General features: G+C 44.4%; 2 protein-coding genes across 2 annotated transcripts in view; both read left to right on the forward strand.

Moving 5' to 3' along the window:
- Window positions 1-288: 288 nt before the first annotated feature.
- prss16 (serine protease 16) lies at window positions 289-8,502 on the forward strand (the record flags this gene model as incomplete). Its single annotated transcript, XM_083914164.1, has 13 exons — window positions 289-349; window positions 1,221-1,396; window positions 1,883-1,982; window positions 3,295-3,424; window positions 4,110-4,233; window positions 4,481-4,558; window positions 5,749-5,796; window positions 5,888-6,004; window positions 6,250-6,414; window positions 6,749-6,890; window positions 7,895-8,074; window positions 8,185-8,339; window positions 8,431-8,502. The coding sequence occupies 13 exons, from the start codon at window positions 289-291 to the stop codon at window positions 8,500-8,502; spliced, it is 1,548 nt and encodes a 515-aa protein (XP_083770290.1).
- A 10,613-nt stretch (window positions 8,503-19,115) lies between these two features.
- Window positions 19,116-20,463, forward strand: part of meis3 (myeloid ecotropic viral integration site 3) — a gene marked incomplete at its 3' end in the record, with an annotated part of 14,913 nt that continues 13,565 nt past the window's right edge. Inside the window, exon 1 of the mRNA XM_083914359.1 lies at window positions 19,116-19,209. Coding sequence (XP_083770485.1) covers window positions 19,198-19,209 — 12 coding nt within the window. The 5' untranslated portion in view covers window positions 19,116-19,197. The remainder of the gene's footprint in view (window positions 19,210-20,463) is intronic.

A 20,463-nucleotide genomic window follows, 5' to 3' on the forward strand; every position in this document is an offset into this window, starting at 1 on the left:
GCTCTATTTTGCTGAGCGGTTTATATATCACACACACACACGCGCACACACACACACACACACACACACACACACACACACACACACACACACACACACACACACACACGCACAGATCATAATAATGCACAGGTCATGTTTCCACGGTCATTTTTCAGGGAGCACCTCATCACTGCAGCCCCTTCCAGAGACTATATATAAGGAGGTGATGAGTGCGGAGATCCTCCTGAGTCAGATTGGATCCAGGACTCTTTGGCTTTAACTGTCAGTGATTTGGTGATAAAAAAAATGCTTTTCTCACCGCCTCGCTGTCTCATCCTTCTACTCCTCTTGAACTCAACTGATGCCGGTGAGTTAATGAACGCTCCACTGAATGCGACAATACATTTACTAACTTGGGGCGGCAGTAGCTCAGTCCATAGGTGACTTTGCTGGGAACCGAAGGGTCAATGGTTCAAGTCCCTGTGTGGACCATGTATGGAGCGTGGACTGGTGGCTGGAGAGGTGCCAGATCATCTCTTGGCTGCTGCTGAGGTGCTGTTGAGTAAGCCACTGAACCCCCAACTGCTCGGGTCACTGGCAGCCCCCTCGCTCTAACATCTCTCCAGTAGTTGCATGTATATAGGTCCTATCTGTGCATGTGTGTATTTCGGGCCTGTGTGTGTGTAAAATGAAAGGACTAATAAAGGGATTCTTCTTCTTCTTGACAGTTCCATGCACAAACAAAATGAAAGCAATTCACACATGACAGGATTTGCTGAGGGTTTTTAAACAAAAAGTTGAAATCTTGCGGCACAAATGTGACAAGGCTCAGCCATGATCAAGTAATATTCCAGTCTTCGCTCATCATTTCAGGGTTTATTCATGTTTGCAGATGTCAAATTTGAGCTGGAAGACAAAAGAAAACAGATGCTGGTGTTGACAGTGAATCCCTTGGGAAACTGATGTTAGATGTTCCTGAAATAGATCAGAGATTTTGTCGGTTTAGAGTTTTAAGTAATTTGCCAACCATCACATCAATGACATGAACGTAAGCTGTTTTTATCAATGAAACGACCAAATAGGGAGTCCACTTAGAGCAAGTCTGTGGCTCTGGTGTTTGCCCTAAGTGACCTCCTGGAATACCAAACTCACAAACAAACAAACAAACAAACCAACCATTGAGGTTTGTGTTATTCCTCTCTTCTCCCTGTTGCTTGGTTTCTTTTTGTAAATGCCAGCACGGATTCTGAGGAAGATCAAGGAGCGCGTGCGTGATCTCCAGCTGCAGCGAGCCAAGCAGCATCTCCTGACGCTCACGGTCAGCGGTCGCCAGCCTCTCCAACGGGTGAAGGAGGGCAGGATTCAACAGCGGCTGGACCACTTCGACCGACAGGACGTCGGCACCTTCCCTCAGGTAGAGAAAGATCAATGATCAATGGCATCTCCAGTGTGAGTGCATGGAGCAGATGATTTTGTCATAGAGGCCTGACATTAGAGACATTAAAGGCGATGTACGCTTGACTTACGGCGATGATAAAAGAGCACTTACACAAGTTTCAGTCATCTCAGAATCATTTTGCTCTGCAGTCCAGAGCTAAACTGAGTCAGTCGTTGAACCCTCCATAGAAATCGAGACCGGTTTAAACCTTCACACTGCCCCAACTCCACGAGACGCCCCCACTGGCAAGACAACGCCTCCTAACAGCCTTTTATTGAGCTTCCTTTAGCTGTCACTGCCATTAGAGAATGCCAATGTGCAAATGTGTCCATTGCAGAATGTAATAAAGGATTACTAACACTAAGACTGTGAATGCTCTGCCGGTTCGGGGGAATCTAACATTTCTTTCCTTCTTTTTTTTCCGTCCTTGCTTCTCTCCGCCTGTCTTTTATGTTCGTCCAGAGGTTCTTTGTGAACGAGGCGTACTGGCAGCGTCCTGACGGTCCAGTGTTCCTCTTCATTGGAGGAGAAGGGCCCATCTTTGAGTTTGATGTGCTGGCAGGTACGGTCGGACGCAGCACATGTCCTCACCTGTCTATCCGTCTGTCTGTCCGTCTCACACTTTCAAACAGTAGACGGATAGAAAGACAGAAAGTGGCTGACAGATGAGTGAAGCAGCATCACACTGTGTGTTAGTAAGATGATACTTGTTTGCAGGCATCTTTGTTTTACCTGCCCTGCATTATGCTGTGCTCTTTCAGTACCCACCTAACCCTCACATCTGTTTCTTCCAATGTTTCCATCTGTTGCATTTTGCATTTCAGTATTGGCATTCTTTACAATCGTGCTGGGAATAGTGCGTCATGCTTCTTCATGCCATTCAAAACGTCTAGCCTGTGGTTTAAGGTTTAATTTTAAAGAAAATCTAATTATATATGAACACAGATAAAATATATATGCACTCAGAAATCATCATATGTAACACATTTTGGACAGATTAGGGCACAATGGGCCTTTGTAAGAGGCTCCCCAACTTGTCAACAGGAACAAGACACCCAAACTCATCCAACAGTGTCTCAAAGGATCTACTTTACATCATTTTGCCTCTCTTTGTGATTGTTTTGCATCTATTTGAGTCTTTTTGTGTCACCTTGTAAACCCTTTCCATCTAATTGTGTTCAGTTTGTTCTCTTTGTGGCCATTTTGTAGTTGTTTTGCATCTATGTTTTCTGTCATTTAGTATATTTTTGCAGTGTTTTGCATCTATTTCTAGTCATTTTGTGTCTCTTTGTAGTCATTTTGCCTCCCTTTGTGATTGTTTTGCATCTATTTGAGTCTTTTTGTGACACCTTGTAAATGTTTTGTCTTCTATTTTTGGTCAGTTTGTTCTCTTTGTGGTCATTTTGTAGTTGTTTTGCATCTATGTTTTTTGTCATTTTGTTTATTTCTTAAGTGTTTTGCATCTATTTCTAGTCATTTTGTGTCTCTTTGTAGTCATTTTGGATGGTTTGTAATTATTTTGTGTATGTTTTTGATTGTTATGTGTCTATTTTCAGTCATTTTGGGTTGTTTGTAGTTATTTTGTGTATGTTTTTGATTATTTTGTATCTAGTTTCAGTTGTTTTGCCTGATGGGCCCTGAGGCCTGTCCCCGTCAGGCCCATTCAGTAATCCACCCTTGTCTACAGACAGGGGAAACATGACTTTTACATACCTGCTGAGGGTTGACAGTGCATCATCACCCCATCACACGTTTTACCTTCTTGACAAGGTTCAACCCCCTCATACTGGGGCCCGTTTATTTCTCGTTTCAAAGAAAAAGTACGAGACCTTGCTTCACACTGAATGTTATCTGCTTTGACCATGTTTTCCCAGGTCACCATGTTGACATGGCTGAAGAGCACGGGGCCTTGCTATTGGCTCTGGAGCATCGTTTCTATGGTGACAGCATTAACCCTGACGGCCTCAAAACGGAGAACCTGGCAGACCTGAGCAGCCAGCAGGCGTAAGTGTTTGCTCCCTACCCTCCCTGTGTGTGCGTGTGTGTTTGTGTGTGTGTGTGTGTGTGTGTGTGCGTGTGTGCGTGTGTGTGCGTATTGTTGATGTGTGTCTTTCACTTCACTTTCTTATTGCTTATGTTTACATTTTTTACACTTGCCTCAGAGGTTTCCCAGTGCCTCGTGCATCGAGGCCACCCCCCAGCCAATCAGATCCAAGCGTCTGTCCGGGGACTTGCCCCGGCACAAATCATCGTAATGGGCATACTGACACTATAAGCTACTAAATAGATCAAATAAAAACTGAGCATTTTCCCTCTCAGGAAACCCAAGCACATTTCCCGGGACAGTCAATCAAAAATAAGGGCATCCAAGAGAACACCAGGACAGGTGTCAACCTTATTAAATACGTGAATGTCTCTTTCTCTCCCTCACTCATTAATCCTCTGCATATATTAAGTCAAGTGTGAGAAAGCTAATGTGTTTTGCTATCTCTCTATTACATTTAGATGTTTGTGCATGTATCTATAATGTGTGTGTGTCTGTGTGTATGTGTATGTGTATGTGTGTGTGTGTGTGTGTGTGTGTGTGTGTGTGTGTGTGTGTGTGTGTGTGCGTGAGTGTGTGTGTTTGTGTGTGCGTGAGTGTGTGTGGGTGTGTGTGTGTGTGTGTGTGTGTGTGTGTTGTATCCAGGCTTGCTGACTTGGCTGTATTCCACCAGTACATCAGCCAAAGCTTCAATCTGAGTGACAGGAACACCTGGATCAGCTTTGGAGGCTCGTACTCTGGAGCTCTGTCTGCCTGGTTCAGAGGAAAGGTGCATAAGACATTTTCCAGCACAAGACAAAACTAATTCGGTGTCACTCTCAGGTCCAAACCATTAATAACCTATAGCTTTTTGTCCAGGTTGACTATCACAGTGGCTAGGGGAATTTTCTATTCTGCAAATGACTCACAGGTCACAAAATAAACTTGTTAGACATAAGAATGTGACAACCTACATTATCATTCATTTATATATCTTGTCACTCCTTCATCTCTGTTGCTCTTGCATCCTACTGCAGTTTCCCCATCTGGTGTATGGAGCTGTGGCCTCTTCTGCTCCTGTCAAGGCGAAGTTGGACTTCTCTGCCTACAGCAATGTAAACTGGCACAAACGATGGTTACAATGCCTTAGCCAGGACTTTTTTAAAATACTGTGGTCATGAGTCCAAATGCACCCAGGGCACACACTAAAACATTTTTGACAAACTTGAAAAAAATGCAACGCTGGTGGCAGCAACAAGAGAACCGCATATAGAAGTAATACAGGTGATTGATCGGTAATAGCACAGGCAAAAGTCTGGCTGCCGCACCGATTCATCTTTAAAGAGCAACAGCCAATAGGGAAATGCAAACACTCACGTCATCACACTCACTCTGACCAGTGGTGTAACTTCATCACACGACTCAGCGACACAGGGCTGGATGTCGCATTGCTGCAGTCCAGCCAAAAAGACATAGTATGATATCTGGAACATACTATACTATGAATTTTTCAGCAGCAAACAATACATTCTTACTTTTTTATGACCCATCAACATACTATAACATACTATGCTTATTTCAACATACTATACTATGACTTTTTATGACTTTTTTCAAGTTTTAAGAGTTTTGACATACTATACTGAGACTTTATTGACATACTATACAAAGGGTTTTCTTCAATGTACTAAACTATGACTTTTTATTGACTTTTTCTGACATATTTTACTATGATTTCTTTACAAAAAGTGAAAAAAAGTCAGTAGAGGATGTCAAAAAGTGAAAAAAGTCATAGTATAGTATGTCGAAAAAAGTGAAGTCATGGTATAGTGTGTCAAAAAAGTCATATAAAACTAATAATATAGTATGTTGAAAACATAAAAATCATAGTATGGTATGTCACAAAAGTCATAAAGAAGTCATTTTATAATATGTTGACAAAAGTCATTAAAAACCAGGTTGAAACATACTATATGGCTGATATGGAGTTTCATTGAGGAAGTGACACTCATATCAGCCAGCTGATTGGACGGCGATAGTGGGGAAACACAAACCCTTACGACATCACACTTACATCATCACACTCTTTACGTCCAATGCCCCCCCCCCCCCCCCCCCACCCCCTCACCTCCCACCCCATTCCCCGAAATATTAACAAGAACATGACCTCAGCGCAGTGTACTCAGTTGTATGTACTGCCCTGCATTTTACACATGCTTAATAGCTATTAATAATGAATGAGCCCAGTGGTGCTTGCCTTGTTTAAATAATCACACTCTCTCATCTGGGATTTCCTCTGTTTCAGATTGTGGGCTTGAGTCTCATGAACAAAGCAGTCGGAGGCTCAGAAAAGGTGTGAGGACGGCCGGCCACCTGTCTGTGCATCATCGTTACATTTCCGTCACGTCACACGTTTTAAATTCACCCTGATCCTCTTCCTGCAGTGTCTGGCTGGCGTGCGGAAAGCGTTCGCTGCTGTGGAAGCACTGATGGCCAGGAATGCCTCCCAGGTGGCCTCGGATTTTGGCTGCTGTCAGATCCCCAAGGAGCTTGAGGATCAGGTGACAGCTTTGGTTTTCATAAGATGTTTTAGGGGAAACTTATCCCCCTATTTGGGTTCTTTATTTGAGGATTTAAAAGACTTTTCACCAAATGATGGTGTAGTGAACTCTATTGTTCAACATGTGACAGCTAAATCGGTATGTGCTGTATAATGGATAAAAGCACCAACAAACTGCCAATGATTTTTTTAAACTAATGCTTCTGTTTGGAAAGTAGTTATTTTACTAATATGTCTCTACTTCAGATTGAGCTGATGCAAAACCTGGCCGGCATCTTCATGGGAACAGTGCAGTACAATGAAGAAGGCGTGCTTATGACTATTAATGAGCTCTGTGGTGTTATGACCAATAAGAGCCAGGCGTATGAGGGGGAGATGGAGGCTTACAACCGCCTTATTAAACTTACACAGGTATGGAAAAAAACACACACTCAAACAGAGCAGATGCACAGTATAACCACTGGATGTCACTGTTGAGCCATGTCCATGGAGTCCTCATCAGAAACAGACTTGTAGGCCCACAGAGTTCAAATGAAAAGGCGCAACCATTCAGAGTTTCTCGTGCTAATACAATTATGCAGCCAGGGACCCAAGGAGCAGGCTTCTTCTATTGCTGTGTGTGTGTGTGTGTGTGTGTGTGTGTGTGTGTGTGTGTGTGTGTGTGTGTGTGTGTGTGTGTGTGTGTGTGTGTGTGTGTGTGTGTGTGTGTGTGTGTGTGTGTGTGTGTGTGTGTGTGTGTGTACAGATCTACCATTCCACCACTGAGGAACTGTGTATGGACATCTCCCATGAGAAAACAATGAAGGATCTGATGGACACGTCCCTCCACTCAGGCAGGAGAACAGAGAGACAGTGGACCTACCAGACCTGCACTGAGTTCGGCTTCTGTAAGACACACACTAACACACACACACACACACACACACACACACACACACACACACACACACACACACACACACACACACACATCTTATCGTCTTCACATTTGATACTGCACTCCCTTGGGTCCCAAGTGTGGAGTCGATTGGCTGAATGGTTGTTGAGATATGTAAAGGACAAGCATACATGCACAGGGATTTCTTCCTTCCTACATACTGCAGTTAGAGAATGAGGCTGCAGTGCTGCTATCATATCTACACATGTCCACCAAATGTGACTGCAAAAGCACAAAGCATTCAGGAGGTTTTTGCTATATACGTATGTCCTTCCCACAGCATTTGAGCACACTATAAAGATCAAACGCAGCAAAAATGTATGGAAGATCAAAAATCGGAAAGAGTAACTTTTTTCAGCTTAGTCCAGAGGTGTTCTGTACAGAAGTTGGTGATGATTGCACAAAAATTGTAGCACAAATGGAAAAAAAAAACAGATTTGCACACAGTTCCAAATGTTGGGAAAAGGGTTACATAGATATATTCATATTCATATATTGACCCGCAGAAGCCAGGACAAACTTTTTTTTTGTTTCCTGGTACATATGGTTTAGAAGTTACAGCTCAAAAGGTAAAGTTTGTTGTGACAGCGCCATCCGGCACGACAACACCAATTCAACACTGCACGCCATTGGTACACCAGCAATACAACCACCAAGTGTGAAGTAGACCAGTTCTTGAGATATGCGAAGGACAAATGGAAAGACAGAGACTCCTTGCTTTATATTTTTATGTCATCTGTGTGTGTGTGTGTGTGTGTGTGTGTGTGTGTATGTGTGTGTGTGTGTGTGTGTGTGTGTGTTTGTGTGTGTGTTTGTGTGTGTGTGTGTGTGTGTGTGTGTGTGTGTGTGTGTGTGTGTGTGTGTGTGTGTGTGTGTGTGTGTGTGTGTGTGTGTGTATGTGTGTGTGTGTGTGTGTGTGTGTGTGTGTGTGTGTGTGTGTGTGTGTGTGTGTAGACCAGACTTGTGAGGATGCCACTTGTCCGTTCTCTGGGATGGTGACCCTGCGGGCTTACACTGAACTCTGTGCCACGCTGTTTGGCATTTCCCAGCATTCCCTGCCTGGACGCGTTGCCTTCACGAACACTTACTATGGAGGAGACAACCCACGCACACACAGGGTTCTCTATGTCAATGGTGAGATGAGGGAATGGCAAAAAAGTGGTTCAGGATTTTATTGACTTGTTTCAAAATCATCATCATCATCATCATCATCATCATCATCATCATTATTATTATTATCACAGGTGGAGTTGACCCATGGAGGGAGCTGTCAGTGGTGCGGGTCAGGACAGAGGAAGGAGAAGAAGCCCAGACTGTTTTCATCGAGGACACTGCTCACTGTGCCGACATGATGAGCAGAAGAGTCACAGACCGCTGCTCACTCAACAAAGCCAGAGAGGTATATACGCTTAAGTGGTATCTTATTGTGTAATCATGCATAAAATATTTTGATGATACGATCCCTGAATAACCTTCCCTCCACCTCTCAGGAGATCGAGAACCATGTGGTCAGTTGGCTGAAGATGGCTGCCACAGAGAAGCTTGAGAAAAGGACGGTCTGACCAGATGACATTATAACCAGATCACTGCGTCCTAAAAGAAGAAGAAGGAGAAGAATTCCTTTAATAGTCCCGCGAATGGGGAAATTCAATTTTCAGTCTATTATTTTTTTCATTTTACACACACAAATACCCGAAATACACACGCATGCTCAGACAGGACCTATATACATGCAACCAATGGAAGGATGTTGGAGTGAGGGGGGCTGCCAGTGGCCACCCCCCCGAGCAGTTGGGGGTTCGGTGCCTTGCTCAACAGCGCCTCGGCAGTGCCCAGGAGATGAACTGGCACCTCTCCAGCCACCAGTCCACACTCCATTCATGGTCCACACAGGGACTTGAGCCATCAACCCTCCGGTTCCCAGCCCAATCACCTATGGACTGAGCTACTACCCCCCAAAAGAGATTAGAAGCAGATAATAAGATGGCGTGCTTGGCTTCTTCATCATAATCATCATCGTCATCTTCCTCTATTTCCTCTCTAAGCCCCTCCTGTTCTCCACCACCTCACCATCCCTCCATCCATCCATCCATCCGTCCATCCATCCATCCATCCGTCTATCTCAGCGCTGCACTTGATCTGTGTGTTTGTGTGGTTTGGTTTTGTGTTTCTTGAGTTTTTTATGTGTCTTTACAGGTTTTCTTTTATTTTTTATGTAAACATTGATTTGGGAAAGCATTTGATTTTAAGGAGAATTTCAAGTTCAGTGTTTTAAGTAAGTCACAACAATATGCAAATCAAACATAAAGTAGTGCATGTTAAATAAAAAATATATATATATTAGATAAAATAAAGAAGAAAATATAAAATAATATAAAAAGATGATCCACTAAAACATAATAGAATGTAACATAAATTAGACATTAATTGTGATTAATATGTGTTAAATATATTTGCATAATTCAAATTCAGTGTTTTCATCTATCATGTGCACAATAATCACACAAGTAACAACAATATGCAAATCTGTACATACAGTAGTGCATGTTAAGATGTAATAAAGAAAAAAATATAAAATAATATAAAAAGATTATCATTCATTCATTCATCCATCTTCAACCGCTTGTCCCTGTCGGGGTCGCGGGGGGGCTGAAGCCGATCCCAGCTGACATCGGGCGTGAGGCGGGGAACACCCTGGACAGTCTATCGCAGGGCAAAAAAGATGATCAAATATAACATAAAAAAATGTAACATAAATTAGACAGTAGTTGTGATTAATACATGTTAAATATATTTGCATAATGACCGATCATATACATGTAAAAAGAGGTGTGGACAGGAATGTAATAGATGTAATGTCTGCATAATGATAAGTAAATAGGTGTAAACAGTAAAACAGTAAGCATATAAACAATGTAAATGACAGAGAAGAAGAATAGAAGAATTACTTTATTTTTATCCCACACGGGGAAATTCAATTTTCACTCTTATTATCATGCATGTTACACACACAGGCCCGCAATACACACATGCACAACCAGGACCCATACATGCAATTGAGGAGAGATGTTAGAGCGAGGGGGCTTCCAGTGACCAGCACCCCGAGCAGTTGAGGGTTCGGTGCCTTGCTCAACAGCACCTCGGCAGTGCCCAGGAGATGAACTGGCCCCTCTCCAGCCACCAGTCCACGCTCCATTCATGGTCCACACAGGGACAGCCAAGTCACCTATGGACTGAGCTACTGCCGCCCCTAAGAGAAATAGTGAAGTGACAAATGATGAGCCCAGCATATGTTTATAATAGCAATGATATAACGGCTGCTTCCTATCAGTTGCCATAACCATGTAGGGACACTAGGGTGTGATGTTGTGACGCATGCCAAATCCATTTCTTGATCCTTATCCTCTGTAAAACACCAGAAACCAAAACTCAGAAAAGTTTGTCTCGCTGGTATTTATCTGTTGTTCTTAATAAAAGGCAGCAAATATTGTTATTGTCCATGAGTTGGCAGGTAAACTGAGTGTGTTATGTCACAGTGTATGTGATACAGTTGTGTCTGTAACAGTGTTGGAGAGTGTTTGTGCGAGAAAGGTGAGGAAGCGCCAGTTGTCCTTAGGCCATCTGTTTGCTCGGGGCTGCTCTGTGTGTGTGTGTGTGTGTGTGTGTGTGTGTGTGTGTGTGTGTGTGTGTGTGTGTGACCCTCTCAGTAGGGGGTCAAAAGTGGGAGGTCATGACCCCGCTGACCCTGTGGGAGTGAAGATCATCAATCAACTAGGGGCAGGACAGATCAGCGGGAGGGGACACACACACACAAACACACACACACACACACACACACACACACACACACACACACACACACACACACACGCACACACTCATATCTACATACTGTAACACATACACGCTGAAGACGTACCTGGGAAACACATATACTTATATTTAGTATGATGTGTAAGTATGATGCATACAAGAACAGAATAAAAATGTCTCTTAAATCCAGATATCAAACACATATTATTTTATATTTCAGACCGCAATCGCACACACACACACAGACGCGCACACACACACATGCACACACGAACACACAGTTACGTGCACGAAGGCCTCACAGACATTAGCTGCGAGCCAGATAGGCTGTGTTTTGTTTGATAACACACATGCTTTCTTATTCATGGAAAACCCACAGATGCTATCACACACCTCGGCACAGAGACAAAGCTTTAAAGATGGACAGAAAGTGAATAAACCCAAAGAACTTTTTCACTGCAGTGCTTCCATTTCATCCCGTTCCTAACATCTGCTCATCTGTTTGTTAGTGTAAACAACAAGCACACCCACAAATAGACACACACACACACACACACACACACACACACACCCCAAGAACCGCTATCAGGGTTATCAGCCGGGACTTGCAGAGCGACAGGGCATGCTTTTTCTCTCTCCTCCATTCCTCCTCCTCCTCCTCCTCCTCCAGCCTGTCCTGTTGATCAATGAGGAAGTTCTTGGGCCTCAACTATTAATCAGAGCCTATCGGCTATCTGTCTGCAGAGCCAACCAATCACGGCCCTCCGACAGCTGGGCCATGAAAAATGTGGCCCGGGTGGATGTAGGGGAGGTTGGGGAGTTTGGGGTGGAGGGTTGTGGCGGGGTCGAGGAGGGAGGTTGCACTCCATCTGATCCGAGTCAGGTCACGGCTGCACAACTGCACTTTATGCACTTTATGCACTTACAGATGATTCCTCACATAATGATGACACACACAAATGAACGCACGGGTTTCATGACTGACACACACGGGAACATCCACTTCGACAGACAACATTTTGTACCTGATATCATCAAATTGAGGCATTTGCAACCACACTGTGTTACCATCGCCTTCACTTGGGGAGCCGTTGGAGTGATAGAATCGGACTAAATTATAATAAAGGCTGTGTTTTTATAGGTTTGCAGCATGAAGCTCCCCAGTGAGGTACTATAATGCTGCTGATCTGTTGTCCAATAACGCGGCCTGTCCTCGCACCACAGAGCTTCATCAACACACTGCCATCCCTCTTCTACATAATCACCATGCTCACACTCATCCATTCACATCTTATTGCCATGATTAGATTACATCTAATGCTATTACACCGCTCCCATCTCTCTCTCCACCTTTGTCTGCGTCCCTCTCTCTCTCTCTCCCTCATCATGGATTTCTTGCACATCTTATTAGTGTGCGATGCGGACCAGGTCTCCCACTTTGGATTTATGAACCCTCAAGACTTCTCTCCTTTAATCTCCCTCTCCTCCTCCGCTCCCTTCCTGCATCTGTCCATCTATCATTCCCAGGGTTGGCTTGGGCGGAAGAGTATTAATCCCTCCATCCCATCTCTCACTCCTCTGGACAGATGAGGAGGTGGAGGAGGGAAATGGGGATGGGGATGGGGATGGGGATGGGAGGAGGAGGAGGAGGGGTAGAAGGTAGGATTACTTTTCATAATATTTCTGTAGGATTGTGGTGAAAATGGAGAGGCATTACAGGTTATGTATGCAGATTTACTAGATGACAGGTCACCGCGTTCATACCTTCAACAGGTATGAGGATGAGCGGGAGATGCTGCAGAAGCGTGTTTTTGTGAGTGTGGGCGGAGCGCAGAGGCATTAGCTACAGATGTGATAATGAATAACTTAGTGTGGGAGTGTGTGTGTGCTATCCAGTTGTTTGCACACAGTATGTGGTGGTGTGTGTATATGTCGTAAAAAAAAGTGTCAACATGCAAAGCGAGCATCTGTGCAAAAGAGCAACAGATAGTGCAGCGTTTTACCTGTTGATGCCCATGTGCGATGTGCGCGGGCTGAGGAGGAGGCAAGCTGTCACGTCAGTGTGCTGAGGTAGAAAACCATACACCTGTATATGTTTAACCCTCAGATTTACCATATTTTTCATACTTAAACTACAACTGGAGAATGCCTCCACAAGAACTTGAAAGGAAATTGTTAGTTATTTGTATCAAAGATTTTTTCTCTGGCCAGCGTCCCTCTTCTTGCACTAATGTTAATGTCTGTCAAACACACACACACACACACACACACACACACACACACACACACACACACACACATGGAAACAAACACATACATGGAAACAAACACACACACACACACACACACACACACACACACACACACACACACACACACACACACACACACACATGCATGGAAACACACGTACATACACACACACACACACACACACACACGCATGGAAACACACGTACACACACACACACACACAAACACGCACATGGAAACACACACACACACACACACACACACACTCACACATGCATGGAAACACACGTACACACAGTATTTTCAACATAATCCAATAAGCTCTGGAAAATCAATTGGAGTGATCAGGACATTTAATGAGTCCAGTCCTTGCAGGCCCAATTCTCCAGAAAGCCGAAGAAACAAATTCAGAGTAAAGAAAAGAATTAAACCTTTGACCAGCAGTTAGGGTAAAGTCCGCCCTCCTCCTCGCCTCACACACTCCCCCCTCCACCCCTCCACCCCTCCACCCAAACCCTAGCAGTGACAGGTAGATTAAGGGGCGTGATAGATGCCCCTCTCTGTATCTCCCTCTCCCCAACCCCCCCTTTCCCTCCCCTCCATCCATCATGGCCGCTGGTGTAATTGCGGCTGCGTGGGGCTGGCAGAGGGAGCCTCCATCCATCTCCTTAACAACAAACAGTCAGGAGGACGGATGGCGCTGTGCTCCCCAGTTAATCTCCATCTATAAGAGGAGGGGGAGGAGGAGGAGGGACGGAGAAGGAGAGGAATAAAATAACAGAAGGGAGAAAGGCAGCATTGGCTTTCCATAAACAAAAAGAGATGGAGAGGCAGAAGAGAGGAGGGAAAAGGATAAAGAGATGGCGAGAGGCCTTGCCCAAATAGGTAGAAACCCAAAGGAAGAGGAATGACCCCGGGAGGGTTAGAAGTAGGGAAACTGGAGGAAAAGTTTGCAGGCTGCGAGAACAGATAAGGCTGGATTTTCTTGGCGAGCATGCCAGAAGAAAGCAGGAGAGATGGAGGGAGGAAAGGAGGGGGGCGAAAATTTATGTCGATGCAGCCAGACGACCCAGAAACTGGAGAGGCACAGGCTCATAAAAATGCACTCTGCACCCCCCCCCCCCTCCCTCGACTACCCCTTACTTTTACCCCTCTCCGTTTCCTTTCCTTATCCTCTCCTTCTCCCTTTCCTTCCCTCCATCACTTGGCTCCCTCTCTCTCATGCAGTCGACGGAGGGTCACAGCTCTCTGATGTTTTGTGCGGTTGTGCCAGGGGTCACGGCAGCCATATTTTCTTAATGGCAAAGTCACTGAAGTCAACAAGGCTGGGTGGCCTTCTACCTCCCTCCATCGCTCTCTGGTGGAGTCAAGTAAACGAGACTTTTGATTTTGGCAAGGTGCGGGTAGCAGCAGTTTGTAAGGGTGGTTGTTTTCCACCTTACGTCAACTTAATCCACAGTTTACGTGGGGTAAAAAGTGGACAATAGCTGTTTAAGAGTAAAGTCGGCCATCTTTTGTTTGCATTCTAGTCTTAGAGATGCAACTATACGTATAAAAATCCACAGTTCTGCACACACTCTCATGAACAGTTTCCCTCTCCGCTTGTTGTTTTGCTGTTTTCTAGCCTAGGGCAACGCCTGCAGTGAGGCCCGCCTTAGAATAGGAGCACCTTGACACTGACCCTGCAGCACGCAAGCAGGCACACAAAGCCGCGGACACACAAACGCACACCGCTGTCGTGAACACACTTGCATGCAGGTCTGAGCGCAGAAACTCAACAGGACTTGACGGGTGCATGAGGAGCGAGCACTTGAGCCTTGACAGCGAGTGACAAATAACTGCAGCAGCCTTGACATGCAGAATGATCCTACAGTGAACCTGCCTCTGATATTCAAGTGTGTGGTGCAGGAGAGGAGCCTTTTCTTATAGGAGAGCATGTTCACATGTCGACTTTTTATACCGATGTTCATTAACAATGCTCTCGGACTACGTGCCGGCTGTTAAATGGTGTAGCTTTTATCTCTGTAACAAACGGAAAAATGCAGTTTAGTCTCAAACACAAGGTGAAATGTACAACCAACTCCATGCAGGGTTGGTTGTAACATCCTGGGGTGACTTGGGACATTATGAAATAAGGATTACAACAAAAACAAAACAAGTTATTTAAAGTGTTTTATTCTACATTTAACTGTTTTTTTTTATTTTAATTTTATGGCTAAATAGTGTGTATGTGTGTGTTTGTTCGTTGTTGTCTGTTAATGTGAGTTGATGCTTGTTTGTCTGTATTCCCCTTCTCTTGTACATCATTTGATGCTCTATTCAAAATGTTGACAGGCCGTCACTCTTTCTCTTCCAAGACCAGCCATACTGAAATTCTAACTAACTAACCCAGACTGGTGTAGCCATGAACTAGCTTACCTTACAGCTAACAGCTGCAACATTAGCACTAACGACGTGCACCAAACATGCAGGGACATAATCAACGTGATGACCTAAAATTCCATCAATGCTATCACAAAATAAACACAGTAAAAATATATTTTTTCCCTTCTAAACTTAGCTGTGTTTGCCAAAGGATGCTACTTCCTCACATACGGCATAATGACTAAACTGAGCATGTGCAGAGTGGATCAGGGGACTTGTAAGTTGTTCCTGATTAGAGAAATTAAAAACTGTTACAACCATCGCCATTCTCCCCAATACACTTGCATATTTTGATTCATAAGGTTAGAAATCAGTTTAACGCCATATTAGGAAAACAATAGTCTTCTAAAGGCATCAAAAGGAAATCTATATGTTGGAGCAGATGACTGAAACTTTGAGTTCAGTTAGCTTTACCTCCTCATTGTTTGCCGTCCCATAGATCGCACTGCTGTACTGTAGGTGTGCAAAAACAATGTCAAACTCAACCAGTTTTCCCTTTGCTGTTTCTTTTCCTTTCTTCTGACCATAATAAAGCTCGTAGATACGTTCACACGACATAACCCTCGCATTTGCAACAAACTGGATTTGCACGTTTGTTGATTGTGATGAAAATGAGCATAAACTGCTGTTAAATAAGTAAATACATCATGTTTTGTTACATGTGCTGGGGCTAAATAGTCATTCCGAACTGTTACAAAACTCCAGAAACAGAGATCCAAACAGACTTATTTGGGATTTAAGAGGCCGTCATTAATCACAGAGAAGTATCAAACTGAATCAACTGTGTTTTGAGCTGAAGGACTCCACACAGAACATCTCATCTCATCTCATCTCATCTCATCTTCATCCTCTTATCCGGGGTCGGGTCGCGGGGGCAGCAGCTTTAGCAGGGGACCCCAAACTTCCCTTTCCCGGGCCACATTAACCAGCTCTAACTGGGGGATCCCGAGGCGTTCCCAGGCCAGTGTGGAGATATAATCTCTCCACCTGGTCCTGGGTCTTCCCCGAGGCCTCCTCCAAGCTGGACGTGCCTGGAACACCTCATTAAATTAAGCAAGACAGAATTATATAAGTGATTTGTTTCATGGTGGATTTCGACTGATTGTAAGTCCTCCCACAGACGATACACGATAAGGTTCTTTAAAAGTTTTACCTCTTTCATTCCACCTTGTTTTAGAAATGCATGGAGGCAAATTTTAATTAAATCTCGTTCTATCTTTAGTTGGGTGTGATAGGACACCTGTGTGTCTGCTTTGGGGCTACGCGCTGCACTTGTGTTACCTTTTAAGCCCAGGTTTAACAACATATGTTCTGCTAAAAATGGGCTGTCATTAACATGCAGTGTAGAAAAAGTAGGTGTCATCCCACAGACACAAGGAGAAGTGATAAAAATGACAGATCCTTTAGTGATTGTGATGTAAATTAGTGCAATCTACATGTTTAGATAATAGTTTGTTAGATAAATGTTACAGAGACTCGAGATTTATGGTTCAATTAGAATCACCCTGAAGAAAAACACTGGAAAATGAAGTCACTAACATTAAAGCAGGCCTAGAATATATATATATATATATATATATATATACGTGCAATGTAAAGGTTTTCTACTAAGAGAAATGAGGGGGATCTAAAACCTGAATTCCTCAGATGATGCTCACTTTGGTGGGTAATCCTCTTTCATTCAACCTGTTAACAAAAGTGGAAACAAGCCTCGGAGGATCGTCTTTTCCAGCCCATTGACACCGCTTCATGGCTGTATTACCGGCTCAGTGTAGGAGGGGGATGAGAGCTGTGATCACCCCTGCAGGAAACCAGCACCCTGCAGAGTTAAAAGACCCCTGGCTGTACGCGCGGTGCAGGGCCCTCACAGGCCGCCCCACGGTCAAACTCCATGTCGCCCACGGAGATGCCTACCCCGGCCCGCTGTTCCCCGCCAAGCCGCTGCTGATTGAAGTGCGGCCCGCCTGTTGGCCCCTCACAGCGGGACCGGGGGAAGAAGAGCGTTTTGAATAATTATTATGTTACTTAGGTGACATTTACAACACAAGACTGGCAGTTTAGCCATTCCACCAATACGTGAAAGGGCTTTTCTCTCTCTCTCTGGTTAAAATGAAACTTTCTCACGATGATAGCTTTGTTTTCTCACTTCTCCCAGTCAACAACAAAACAGAAGAGGGCCAAAGGGGGACATTTGGCCTGTCAAAAGGCTGACTTACGATTGATTGACAAAAAAAACAATAAAACACTTTGAAAGCTATTAGATGATCGGCCAGTAGATGTCTTGTCATCGAGCACGCTTCAAACTTATTTATGGCCCGGTATGAAGAGCAACTCGATTAAAAACACTTTTATTCTTATATATTTATATGCAATTAGGCTTAGAATGAACTCTCCTGCAGGGAAGACAACATGCTATTTGACTGCGCCTGTCCCTTTTATTGCTGGTTGCATTTAAAAATCGCATTCTTCCGATTTGTAATCAGACTTTCATGATTTACTGCTGCAAACTCTTGTGCAAATGATTCATTCCCACCTAGAATAACCTGTTCTTATCGCCTTAATTGAATGTCCGGGGTTTAATATGTTGAACATGCTCCATTCCACTAGAGAGAGACAGTTAGCCCGATTCTTCTCCCGGGTTATCCCGAGATGATAGTAGCGCAGGGAGAAAGTGGCCAAGGATGGAGGGATGATGGAGGGATATGGAGCCGAGATTAAACGATCTTCTTCTTCTTCTTCTTCTTCTTCTTCTTCTCTGGCGTTTGTGTGTGTGATAAGGAGGAGGAGGAGTAAAGGAGGAAGAGGAGGAGGAGGAGGAGGGATGGACGGATGAAGGGAGGGGGGCCAAGAGACCCCGTCGCGTTTTGACCCTCGGAAACCTCCCTGCACACCGCCACCACCACCACAACCACCATCACCACTCCTCCTCCTCCTCTCCTCCTCTCCTCCTCCTTCTTCTTCTTCTTCTTCTTCTTCTCTCTTCTTGAGACAGAACACACCATCGCTCACTCCCAGCCGTGACATTTTGCAGCCTGTCGCCGTATGCTGCGCGGACAGCAAGCACAAGGAGCCAAAAAAGGGAAGGGACGCTTTTCTTGTCTGCCCCTCCGCAGCACCGAGCATCCCCGACGGCTGCGAGCCGGAGCGAGAGGCGCACCAGGCGGAGGCGAGTCGCTGCAGGAAACCGCTGCTCCCTTTCACCGGGGTTCTGGACTACACCGGACACGGGCCGAACAGGACTGGATATTTACGTCTCGGTGGGACATATTACATCATTTACTGGAGCCTTGTATATTACTCAACATCATCATCCGAAAGGCTACCGTTTAATAGGCTGCGCGCTTTATTGTAGTGTTTATTGGCACTAAGTGTATTAGAAACCATTAAGCTCACATCGACAATAGCATATCAACGTCTATAAAATCTCCAGTGCCATCATTATGTTGTAATATAAAACGAGATGGGCTCGGAGTAAACACACACACACACACACACACACACACACAGACTCACACGCAGGGAGCAGGTCCTCACTGTTTTCTACCCACAGCCTTGTGTTTGTGTTGAGTCCTCACAGGCGATGTTTGCATGGTGTTGGTCACGTTTAAACCTCAGTGTTCATGAATTCACAAAAAAAAAAATATATTTATATTGATGATAATACTTTTATTTTCCAGGGGCGCAGGGACAGAGGAAGGGAGCAAAGCTCGCTGGACTAACCGTGCAGCGCATCATCATCTCCGGTGTAGGACTGGCTGTCGAGTCGCATGGAGAAGAGGGTAGGTCTGCTGATGTGTGTGTTTTTCTTTTATGAGAATAGTTTAGACCAGAGCCTGACGGGATAACAGATTGTATATCACCAGGCAGAAGAGGTCATTAGGGGGAAAAACCTTCATAATGGGAGCATATGGCTGGGAATCCTCTTTGCTCTGCTGGGTCTGTGCTCGGCTGTAGCAGCAGCCGTACACAACACAAGGCCCACTGGAAACAGACTAGTGGACTGCCCTGGCAGGGAGTTCATGTTTATAGGAAAACAACAGCAAAACGTGCTTTTTTTGTTGTTGTAGAAACTAATTAGAAATGTGCTTCATAGGCCACCAGATGTCTGTTTGTGAGTGCTTGTATGGTGCTGCAAAAAAAAACAATAAGAAAAAACTTAATTCTACAGTGAAATGCAGTTCAGTGGGGTTATGTCTAACTTCTAATGTACTTTAGTAGTAATCTCTCTAAAACGCTTCTCAGTGAGCTGTTGATTTGGCTCTAATATTTCAAACTCTCCCACAAATGGGAAGTTATTGTGCAATATCAGTCAGGCGTTATAATGGCCCATAAGGGTTAGAGTGGTGTAGGTCACTCAGAGGAGATGCAGCTCTTCCGCTTGGTAAGTAGGTGAGTTTTTTATTTGCTACAGTGATCAGAGGCATGGTAGTGGTGGTGGTGGTGAGGGTGGTGATGGTGGTGATGGTGGTGAGGGTGGCAGAGACGAGAGCAATTACAGATGTACAGTGAGTGGAGAGGAAATCACTGCTGTATGAAAACAGAACAGGGAAGAGATGAAGAGAAGCATACTGTACTACGCACACACACACACGCACACACACACACACACACACACACACACACAGAGAGAGAGAGAGAGAGAGAGAGAGGAGAGAGAGATAACCAACTTTACCAACAACAGCTCATAAAGAACATTTAAATGCTGTACGTTCAATTACATGGATGCACCGGTCATTTGTGCAGCCACAGGTTGTGTAAACGGCTGGCCCGTTGTTATATTTCACTGTGCAGTATATAATAATAATAATAATAATAATAATAATAATAATAATAATAATAATAATCACTGTGTAGGTGAAAGTGTAATGGAGTTTGGTCTTGTGCCTGCGGGAGTTTTGGATGTCCCTGTAAAGGCAGGTCCAGTTTGATGTGTAGTTTGGTTTTGTCTACTTTAAATGCACGACTCCTTCACTTTTCAAACTTTAGCCTGTAACTATTTTTCACTTTGTATTTATATCAGCGTTCGCCCGTGC

This window comes from Echiichthys vipera (assembly GCF_963691815.1).
Source record: "Echiichthys vipera genome assembly, chromosome: 5".
Lineage (NCBI taxonomy): Eukaryota > Metazoa > Chordata > Actinopteri > Perciformes > Trachinidae > Echiichthys > Echiichthys vipera.